The following is an 11,759-nucleotide window of genomic DNA, read 5'->3' as shown; positions in this document are numbered from 1 at the left end:
TCCTTCCCTCCGACACTACGCCAGAAATAGAAAGCCAAGGTAACTTTTGCACAAGACCATTCCATAAGTCCATCCATTGATAGGGAAATGAAGATATGCCAAACACATAAAACTAAACGAAACCTGCCATTTGATTCATTACGATCAACTCATCCGTCCACCCTGCCGTGTATATATGTCGAGACTTCTTATCTCTCTCTTGCCTTGCGCTCGATTCACGTCTTGCTGGGAGACGAAAAGAGGGAAGCGAACAAGAACACAAAAGAATGAAGGCCATCCGGGTTCTCCTCCTTTGTCTTCTCGGGTTGCTAACTGCTACGGGCGTTGTTGCGGGCTACCAGTTGCGGAAGAGGCCCGGCGGGTCCGGCACCGTCAAGAGCGGTGTGGCTCCCTCGGGCGCTCCTCTCCTCGTGAATCTCACGCTCATTCCATCTGCTGCTGCCAAAGGAGCTGGTAATTCATCATTTCTAGTTTGCTACCTCCTCCCCCCATCTCCGACAAATTTGTCCCCATGTTGTGCTTCCGTGCATTATTCTTGTGTTCCGACAAATTCATGATATGTGCAGTCTGTTTGGATGGCACTGTTCCTGGCTACCATCTACATCCAGGTTTTGGATCAGGTGCAGATAGTTGGCTAGTGAGCTTGGAGGTGAGAAAACTCACATATGAAATTGTTTATCTTTAATTGATGCTGTCATTTGACTTTTGGATGGATTGTATTATTTATATGGAGAGAACAAAGATCGTCATGAAATTAATGGAACGTAGAATGCAACACTTTGTGAACAACGTAGGGAGGAGGCTGGTGCAACAATGCCGCCACATGCAGATTCTCCAAGAACACCATGCGTGGCTCCTCAAATTACATGGAGAAACAGATACAGTTTTTTGGGATATCTAGCAACAAGCCGGAAGAAAACCCTGGTAGAATTAATGGATTCTTTTCTTTTCTGTGTGTCTCTCTCTGCCAAACCATCTGTTTGCTCAAAGTTCTCTTGATGGTTTTGATATGTCACAGACTTCTACAACTGGAACAGAGTTATTGTTCGTTATTGCGATGGTGCATCGTTCACTGGTGAGGGTTACGATGCGGTGAGTAAGATTACTTGAGATGTGTTGGTCTCTTCTTCTCGTGCCAAAAATAGCTCCTTCGTGTACTACTGATCAGCAACTAAATGACAGAAAAATAACCTTTATTTCCGAGGTCAACGGATCTGGTCAGTTGTCATGGAAGACCTCATGTCAAAAGGAATGCGTTCGGCCAAACAGGTATTCCTTCTTCTTCTTCTTCTTCTTCTCTGGAATTCCATCGACCACTCATGTAATGCCTACTGCAGGCCCTGCTTTCTGGTTGCTCCGCTGGGGGTTTGTCATCCATACTCCACTGCGACGAGTTCCGAGCATTGTTTCCACAAAGCACCAAAGTCAAGTGCCTAGCTGATGGTGGCTTTTTCCTTGATGCGTAAGACATGCTTCCTCCTGTATTTGCATGCGTGCAAGCTCTGCCCGACATCCATCATTTTGTTTGCTAAAATGCCTGTGTGTTGATTGACTGACTGTGTAATACTCGTCTCTTTATGAATTCAGCGTCGATGTTGGTGGTGGACGTTCCCTACGATCCTTCTACGAGGGAGTCGTGAATCTGCATGTAAGCTACTCGATCTGGCTGTACTCGAATAATTTGTATAAATCACGAGCTTTATTAGCCACTTAATAATTCTGAAGTCTTCCTTGTTTTGCCTGTGCAAAACTCCCGTCGTTGTAAAGGGAGTGGCGAACAGCTTGCCCAAGTCTTGTACTTCTCGGATGGATGCAACCTCGGTAGGCTTTCTTCCCCGGTGAGATGGATCTACAAGAGTGGACGAGTTGGTGATGATTTGTTTCTTTCTTGAAATTTGTTGCAGTGCTTCTTCCCGCAGAACAGAGTGCCTGATATCACGACTCCGACTTTTCTTTTGAATGCGGCGTATGATGTATGGCAGGTGTGTTATATGTTTCGGATTTAAAAGTTGTGTCGTTCTTAGACACGGCTGGATAGTACAAATGAGTCAGTCGGCAATTAAGGTTGAACTAGTAATGATAGTAGAATCATCTTGTACGACATACTATTTGTCATTACTAGATCCGATGTGATAATTGTCTCATTAATGATATTGAACCTGAACTATTTGAGTTATAATGCTTAAGCTCAAATTAAATGATATTAGACTCATCATCTCCACCTTGGAAATAAATTGGGTAAGAAAAACTCCTCATTCCTTGTTTTTGTTATTCTTAGATTCAGAAAAGCTTAGCCCCCGGCAAGGCTGATCCTGCGGGATCTTGGAACGGATGCAAGTTCAACCACACGAAATGTGACTCGAAGCAAATCCAGTTTCTACAAGGTGCACATACCACTTTGATTGATGTTTGATGAGAATTATCATCATTAAGACTATTCTTCTGTCAATAGGATTCAGGAACGAAATGATTAATGCTTTACGAGGATTCTCTACGTCCAGCAAAAATGGACTGTTTATTAATTCATGTTTCGCCCACTGTCAATCGTACAATCAAGATACATGGTACGCAGATGATTCTCCAGCCATCGGAAAGAAGGTGTGTGTTGTTTCTATCTCATTTATCTATCTATTTCTATTTCTATTTCAAATTGAGTATCTTCGACACTGAGAAAGCATTTTATACAAGACCTAAGCTTCACCATCAGTCTATTTTGTCTTGCGATTACCTACATATTTGGCATCATGGTGATTCCAACCAACCTCATCCCATTAAATTTTTCTTCGATATAAATCCATCCTGAGATCATGGGATGGAATCCCATCTCGTCAACGTACCAATGCAAAACACGTATAATTATTTGAGAATGATGAAATTTTTACAACCTCTATAGTATTATTGTATTAGCATAGAAAGGCTCTCTCTCTCACATCATCTAATCGCTTTCCTGTGCAGAGAATTGCAACATCGGTCGGCGACTGGTACTTCGAGCGATCCCAAGAAAAGAATATCGACTGCCCATACCCTTGCGACAACACTTGCCACCATCTCCTTTAACGCAAGGCGAATGTGATTGACTATCTTGTGGTGTCAGAAACACCAATCATTTGATTAGTTCTCTCACGCAGACCATTAGAATAACAAAGCAGCAAATACAAGTCCGCTAACCACAATAGATAACACAACACTCCTTGTGCACATTTCACCAATTATTTATAACAACAGGAAACAATAATTCCTGAGTTATTATATCTGTCGTACTATGTTTACAGAGATTTACTATACCTACTGGTTATTGTTGTGGTGCAAATATTCACCGACAAAAATCGAAAATCTTATTGCTTTTAGAAATTTCGGAAGCTAAAATGTCATGAATGTTGAATCAGATAAGCAGATTTATCGTACTATAAAATCTCACACCTATGAAACAGCTTCGGAGAATTTTAATCTATATGGGAACAACAGGCAACAGTCAGAAGAACTATATAGCAAAATCTGTCAGAAACCTGGTCTTCAGTTCCAACAGGAAGTCAAAACAACTATCATCATCAAAATATTCCTGGGAACTGGAGTCATTATGTTTCAAGGTATCCGATGTAGCAACTTGAATGACCATGGAGTCCCCGTGGAATCAGAAAGAATCATCTAAAGCCTCGTATTGTTGACAACGTTGACGATTTAGCTAGGTTCCGGGGGTACCAGTTTCAGGCTTCTCATCCACTCACAAAAACTGTAATCATCAAAATGGAGGAAACTGCTTTTTAGCCTTGTCCGTTGTTCTGGAGTAAGTGTGCGTAGTTGCGGGAATCTTGCCTCCTGGTTCAGCAAAGCATGCACTGTGGTTACTAAACAAACCATCATAAACTAATCCTGATCGATAACATTGCACCTCGAACCAAATGATAATAGTAATATATTTCAACTATGTATTGTATTTCTTCTGTAATGGAGCCTTCTTGAAAAATTGAACCCGTACCTGCTCATAAGGAGGATCCTTGTGTGCTGGAATCAAGCGAGAAACAAAATAACGAGCCTGAGAGCTCCCCTCCTGTGTCAGACCAAGCATATCAGAAATATAAATCACTTGTATCTGAAAAATAAATAAATAAACTTGCTGGAAATGAAAAAAGAACCAAAATCAATTCAGCATCTACATCAAATATAACTTATCATCATGTCATGTGATAATATTTTCATTTGTAAATATAGATTGGAGCATGTTCAATAAAATAAATGGCAACAAGTAATAGTCCATTTAATCATATTGAAAGCTCTCATAAATGAGATAATGGGAAAAGACGAAGAGCATTTGGGTAGGCGAAACAGTTTCATGAAGTAATAACACTAAACCGATAAACATGTGGAGAAAACAGACTTTGAATGCAAGGATCCGAGGAGCTGGAAAACGGTGTTCAGTCAGCTCCTCTGCCAATGTTCTGCATGCTGCTAAGGCAGCTGCACTTTTTCCTTCTTGAGCTGCAAGCTCAGCACCCTGAAAATGATAAATATTCAATCACTTACTGAGGCAGAAAGCACTGAAATCTTCAAAGCAACATGCAAACCAATATTTTTTGCAAAACAGTAAAAAGTAAATTAGCACATACATAAGAATGCAAATAGACTAGCTTGAAAGGTGCACATTTAGAAGCTTGAAACGTGCACTTGTATTAATAGAAAAGAAGGAAGTGAGAAAAAGAAATCAACAAAATAACATGTCAAGAGATGTTGACAATTATAAGCACTTATGGCTACCGAGTGGATTACGAAGGCATCAAAATGTGAACTTAGAAGCAAAACTTTTCTCTTCTTTTCAGGATTACAGACTCAGCAGCAAGTAAGAAGTTGTTGACAGCAATTTGATATTCATACTTCATAGGATGATTATGTCACAAAATATTGGAAAAAACAAGGGTCATAGCTGAAATAATATATGCATACTGCAACATGTACAAATTTAGTTGAAAACAGTGTTGAAAAAGAGCAGGGTAATGCAATGATGGACTACTATGTGATCTCTCTGATAGGTGACCACATAGTATGAGAATACAGGATAGAAAGAATTATAAAAAATTAACAGTAAAATACTTTACAGAATCAGATGTTTAGAAAGAACTAGGGGACACTAACAGTAAAAATTACTTGTTAGAATCACATGTTTACTGTAGAACAATTCTCTCTTAATTGTTAGCAAGGTTATAAAGAGACACTGCAAAATTTCACTTTTGGTCTTATTTCAAACCAACAGAGCCACAAGGCCTTTTTTACTAGTGGAAAAAATTGACTAGACAAGAACTCATTGTTGTTGCAGAAACTTAAAATTCTGGCAAGTGTTTAAAATCAACAGGGATCCTTGTCAGAACCAATCTGACAAATATATGATTGTCATTATCTGTTTAAAATTCAAGGGAACAAAAGAATTACTATTAAAGCAGAAGGGAGGCAATGTGTTTCACGGAGTAGTTAGAAGATCTGGGAGGATAATTGTCAGAAGCAAAGGAAAAGATTCACCAAGGCAAACCACCATGGAATGATGATCAGAATGTCAGGTGGCTCAAGCAGGCACCATAAACATGAACAAAATCAAGAAGAGTGTGAAAGAAAGCTTCAATAACTACAATCTGAGATCCTCTTCATGTTTCCTCCATGACATTTGTTTTTACAATCATGACATGGTAGCTAGGATCGGCCTGGTTTTCCCCAAAACTACAATCTGAGAATATCATTCAAAACAGAAGATAACCCCCAGTTCTCCAAACAGTTTCTAGCTGCTTCAAATATTGCCAATGTTCAAAGTGAATCTATAATCATGTTGCTTCAATGATAATATGATTGCATAAAACATCTTCAAAGATGTATGTCATTGCACAGACTAATAGAGGCGATTCCAACAACATCACATTTAGGCAACAAAAGAGTGGAGATTCAGACTACAAAATGCAATTATGCTTTATTACACTGACCACAAGGAGTATCTTAGATCTTATTTGGATGCAAAGATCCAATCTAAAGCTACGTAAAAATTTAGATGACATTTAATCTTATAACACATTCTGGATATATCAATAGATAGACGAGTAACATAGGCTATGTAATATGATTAACACACATTGAGGAAGATATAAAATATAACTAGCTTCCTGTCTTATATCAACGAACACCTGAAATATTGATTATGACAATAATCAAATGGTCAAATTAATGCAGCATTAGGCTAGCAATTGGTGTGGAAAGCTAATTTTCAACTCAAAAAATATATCGAACAGGCTCAACAACAGAACAAATTATGAAATCTTGGACTCTAGAAATCAGATTTAACTTAAGCTTGAAAGACCGTTGGCTCAAACAAACTCCACAAGGTACAGTGATGCCTGAGTGTAATATATTTAAAAATGCACCACATACATATATGTGTACACAATGACAGTCGTATATGATTCTAGATTTTTTTGGTCTCAAAGACTACAATTAGAAGAAAATAATGGAGATGAGAAAACATTCCTAGATAAAGGAAAAAGAAAATTAGAACCTTGTATGTACTTATCTTTCCCTATTTGACTGCTTGAGTGGCTTAACTACAAGCAAAAGCTCACATGATTAAGATCAGCACGAAAATCAGATAAGTCAGATAATAATGTCTTTCCATTATTTATAATATTAAAATCATCAGAAATTGATCAGGATCAACTCAAACTGCCCAGAAAAGACCTGACAAGGGGCATAATCAGCAGTCAGCCAGGATTTACCATGACCGATTACTCCAACCAATTTCTGATCAATCTGAACAAAGTTCCATGTCCAGCAAATCCAAGAAAATCAGGGTTTTCAAACAAGTCTCATGGATCATGCAAACTCTGATTTGAGCACGAACTAATCTTGAATAGCTCAATATGCAGAGCAGATTAGAATTTCAACTTAAATTAATCAAGTTGATCAAAAACAAAGATACCCTTTTCAATTAACCTAAGTTAATCAACTTACGATGAATGCTTCATTTGCATGATTAAGATAGAGATGAAGGCAAGGGCCTTTTGAAACATTTGAATGGAGGTAACGCTGAAAGCTACACTGCATCGACCTATATTAGTGCTTCATAGATTAGGCTCATTCACAAAACCACGGAAAGATCATTGGAGATTCCCCTTAAGGGATCAGCAATGTCAAGAATGCTGGAATGGGGATCAGGAGAGAGCAAAAAAACTAATAATGTTATAGATGATCCATCAGAAGTCAACATGTCTCTCTTTGAAAAAGGGGTGAAAGAGTTTCATGTCAACCGATTATGGAATTAGAACTACAGAAAATATCTAGAAAACGTAGATAACAACTATACCTTTTAGATATTTTCACATAAAGAAACAGAAACAATGTCAAAAATAAAAAAAAGGTAAATAATAAAACACGATGCAGCAAAGATTTAGAAAGTTCATACAGATATTTATGATTCTCAATAAGTATAATTTAGCTTATCTAGCATAGCAAAGATGGTGCTGAAGGTGACTTACCAACCATATGAATATCTCTGTTCCATGGTCAAGCACCACAGCCACATTTGACTGCATGGCAAGGTCATATGCTGGTAGCTCCTCAAAAGTACCTCCATCTCGATGCATTAGACAACGTGGGGCCAGCATCCGAAGAGACAAATCAAATGATGCATTCAGAAACAAATTTCTTAAGACAGATCTTTCATCCTCATGACCAACAATATTTCCTAATAGTGGTCCCCTTCTCAGATGAAATAAGCTTTCAGGCAGAGTTGATAACTCCTGAGGAAACCGATAAAGCCTAGATTTGGGTAGTTGAGAACCATACTTTACAGAGATGTCCTTAACTCTCTCATCTACTGTAAGTCTCATATCTATAGCATCAGAAAAAGTTTTTGCATGCAAGAGAGTCCTCTTAGCAATAAGAACTGCAGCAGCATTTTCTTGTATGCTCCGGAGATACATGGACACACTATCCACGGTAGGTAACCTCACAGTAATCACTCTAGAAATGTCTGTGTGATAAATATTCGAATAACGAACTGCAAACTGGAAATAAACATAGTCATTCTTAATATCACCTTTAGTTTCCATAGACAGCGCAAAGCTCTGTGTTTCTTCAACGCTATGCATCTGAATGCAAAAAGATGAGTCTCTTTTAAATGTTTCATGAGAATCAACTGCTGCCTCTTCTCCTGGCCCAATAACTTGAGTCACAAGAATATCATCAGAACAGCGAATCTCAAACAAACCGTGGGAACCAGCTGCCCTGGAAGATGCTCTTTGCAAATTAACACCAAATGCCTCTCCAAAGTCATCATGAAGTATCAGCACGCCACCAGAGCTTTTTGCTAGAGGCTGCAGAATGGGAATTCTCACTGGACAAGTTCCAGCACAAAGAATATCCACCGTAGTGTTATGCCGAAGTGCCTCTTGACCAAGATGATCCATCCATTTCATAGCTGTCTTCTCCATGTATGCATAATTCGGATGAGAAAATGAATGTGGAACCGATCCAGGTCCATAAGTATTGGGACCACCAGAACACACCAAGACTCTGCAGTTGCCTCCTGATCTTTTGATAATTCCACGTGTCCTATCAGCAGATGGTCCTTGAATTATTGCTAGAGCAACCTCCACTGCTGTACCAAGGCATCGGTCTCGAGATGCTTCAGGCAAGTTGAGTTTGTATGGTCTTAGAGATGAAAATATCGTGTGCACCACAGGAAGTGAAGCATGTACAGGCGACAAATAGATGCCGGTGCCATATAACAGAGCTTTTAGAGATTCTTGGCTGGGTGACTTGTCACCTGGTAGTACGTCAGCCGATGCCACTGATCCCTCTGAAAAATCAAATACTGACACGCTTCGTCCATACGTAATGATACCAAGTCTCATAGTAGGGGGAAGAGAATCCGCAAAAGCATGCAAAGAACCTTGCAGATGCTGGAGGTGTGCTTCATCCAAGCATTCATCAATGACAAGAAATATAGGTGCAGTAATTCTTGTGTCAGAAACTGGAACAAACCCTGGCCTATTTCCATTCTGAACATAGTCAATAGCTGAGGAAGAGAGCTCAGGCCAGTGCCGAAGGTCTTCCTTACTGGAAGCTATATATTCCCCATCACTGCTGTTCAAATTCTTACAAATTACACATTGCCACTGTCCGGATCCAACCAAAATTTCACAGTAAAGGTTTGAATAAGCTCCACAAGTTTGGCACCGGTGAGGTTCATGGTGTACAACCTCAGGACCAGGTGCAATTTCTCTTCCAGGGGAGACCAAAGCTCCAAATCCCAAGCTTGGCACATTTGCTAGTTTTTTACGTTTCAACACCTGTAACGCAAATCAATGCTTGCAGTATAAGAAGTTACCCAACACTGCATGAGATATGAAGGATCTTTAACCTGATGGAAGATGGGATTTTCAAAGTAGTTTTGCAAAGTGTAATGATGAGCAAACCAATACAACTTCCAACAGCATTAACTTAAGAAATAATGGAAGGATTAAGCACAAAGTTGAAGAGATGTGAAAGAAAAAACAGGATATGACTGAAATGAATTATTCTAGCAAGACAGTTTGATTTATAATATCACAAGAAAGAGGAAACAAGAAATAGTACCTTGTGAGCAGAAAAAAGCACATACGGGGACTCGAGCGTATACTCATCAACATCAGCAGAGTGATGCAGTGGCAGCTCACTGGATCCGTTAGAATAAGGAGGTGAAGAAGAGGTGGGCAAAGATGAGCCCCATGAGAAAGCTACTGGCTGAGGAGTTGCTGGTGAAGCTTGGAAAGGCACAGCTGCAGGCCGCAAGGGCGAGGAGAAGATAGGTGGGCCAGGAGGAGTGCTGAACTGAGGAACTGGACTACTGCTATGATGAACTCCTTCACCTGATGACAGCGAGCCAGGCGTCCGTGACGATGACAGAGGCAACCGGTCTTGCTGGGGTATCTGAGGCGAAAATCTTGCTGATAATGGGGAGGAGAACGCAGGGGGTGTAGGCCGCCGCTCAGGGCGAGGTGTCGGGGTGTTAGGAGAAGCAACCGCTGCAGAGGAGCCGGGAGGAGGAGGTGGCCGTGTTGGAGTATCCATTTGTGCTCAACCCACTCACTTCCTTGATAGATTACCAGAGTACAATCGTAATTCTATCTGTCAACAGGAAGGAAGGAAACGATTACATCTGACGAACAAAACGTATATGACTGATTCCCAAAGGGCTTTCAGAACTCCCTCTTCCGAAGAAGAAACAAACAAACGCATTCCTAGTCCAATTCCTGAACGTGGACGACAAATCTATCGATCTGAAACCTCAAAATGTCGCATCCTACTTATTTACGAGGAGAAATAAGGCAACCCACAGGAACTAAGATATCAGTATAGGAGCAAGAAGGGAAAAGGAAGGGGAAAACAAGATACGGATTTGAAGAAAGGAATTGCTGCCTCCCGACGATTGGTCGACCGCTGATCGTGCTTGCATCGAGAGAATGAAAAGGGAATCAAGAAATTGGACTCGGTCCATAATATATTAAGATACGGAATGAGATCGATGTGGTGGTTTGAGCACTCTAGGGTTTCGGAGATGGATGGATCGGCAATCGAATCGAATCAAATCGAATCGGAGTTAAGAAAGAAGACTAGATTTGTGGAGATCGCGTGCGTGCGTACCTCGTAATCGACGATCTGTAAGATGGGGGCGGTGGAGGAGAACTACGAACCGGAGAGAGACGGTAGTATTTTTCTACCGCCACCCCCCGTCCCTCTCCTTCGACTGAGAGGATGGAATTCCTCTCTAGAATCAGGAATCTAGGCGGATGGATTTATTGATTCATCTCCGCTGCTGCTGCTCCTCCTCCTCCGCTGCCGCCGCATTTATCTCCCCGTGCTCTCTCGCTCGACATGACAACGGGGAAATCCTCGTCGCTTCAGCGGAAAGAACGGTAGGAAGCAAGCAGGAGAGAAGAAGAGATGCAAGCGTTACTTAGGTCAGGCCTACCTCAACGCGCTGTCCTGACGATGCTACCTCTCTTGTCTGTTTCACGGGTAAAGCTCGAGCACGACAACAGATTTGGTTTCTCAACCTCACGTGTCAACTTGATCTCCGTTAAAAGATTATGACGGCTTCACATGAAAGCCAAAATTGCAGGTGATTTTATTTTATTTATTTTTCTAAAAACTTTACCAACATTTAAAGACAATTTTTATGTTTCATCCCTAAAAAAAAAACCTCTAACAATACAACAACAATGATAAAAATTTATATTTCTATCTAACCATTTATTTTTTTTCTAATTATATATTTTTACACATATTTATTTGATTTTTTATTATCTTAAAATCTATTGAGGTTACATTGGATTATTCATGAATAAGAATATATATTTTTATTTATCTTTCCTAATAACTTTAGAATCTAAATCAATATTGTCATATCAAAAATACAAACTTCAATGAGACATCCAATACAAACAAACTAAATTATTGATGCTTCAATGAAATATACAACACAAGCAAAGAAAATTTGGAGAATATCCTAACCAACTTTAAGATTGTCAATGGACATATTATTTTCTAGTTCATTTCCTAATTAGTAGTAGTAGTAGTAGTAGTAGTAGTAGTAGTAGGAAGAAATTTTAATGGACGGACGAAATCTTGTTTAATGTGAACATATATATTTCATATCATGCAGATTTTATACGGACAGTAACACATTTATATCCAATAAGAAATCAATAGAATTCATCATTCATGTAATACGACCTGTCTTCTAGTAG

At 39.7% G+C, this 11,759-nt stretch overlaps 2 protein-coding genes across 2 annotated transcripts; one reads left to right on the top strand and one right to left on the bottom strand.

Moving 5' to 3' along the window:
- Positions 1–394: 394 nt before the first annotated feature.
- On the top strand, positions 395–3,181 carry LOC135640714 (pectin acetylesterase 12-like). The gene is made up of 12 exons (XM_065155418.1): positions 395–453; positions 567–649; positions 795–924; positions 1,019–1,092; positions 1,183–1,269; positions 1,338–1,462; positions 1,588–1,648; positions 1,768–1,821; positions 1,905–1,982; positions 2,279–2,384; positions 2,453–2,598; positions 2,956–3,181. The coding sequence occupies exons 3-12, from the start codon at positions 846–848 to the stop codon at positions 3,055–3,057; spliced, it is 912 nt and encodes a 303-aa protein (XP_065011490.1). The 5' UTR covers positions 395–453; positions 567–649; positions 795–845; the 3' UTR covers positions 3,058–3,181.
- A 131-nt stretch (positions 3,182–3,312) lies between these two features.
- Positions 3,313–11,005, bottom strand: LOC103988589 (protein transport protein SEC23 A). The gene is made up of 6 exons (XM_009407174.3): positions 10,654–11,005; positions 9,607–10,137; positions 7,503–9,320; positions 4,376–4,492; positions 3,977–4,048; positions 3,313–3,816 (listed from the first exon to the last, which is right to left on the bottom strand). The coding sequence occupies exons 2-6, from the start codon at positions 10,078–10,080 to the stop codon at positions 3,679–3,681; spliced, it is 2,619 nt and encodes an 872-aa protein (XP_009405449.2). The 5' UTR covers positions 10,081–10,137; positions 10,654–11,005; the 3' UTR covers positions 3,313–3,678.
- Positions 11,006–11,759: the final 754 nt, after the last annotated feature.

This window comes from Musa acuminata, chromosome BXJ3-6, assembly GCF_036884655.1.
Source record: "Musa acuminata AAA Group cultivar baxijiao chromosome BXJ3-6, Cavendish_Baxijiao_AAA, whole genome shotgun sequence".
Lineage (NCBI taxonomy): Eukaryota > Viridiplantae > Streptophyta > Magnoliopsida > Zingiberales > Musaceae > Musa > Musa acuminata.
The sequence above is the reverse complement of the archived record's forward strand: the minus strand, read 5'-3'. Positions and strand labels throughout refer to the sequence as shown.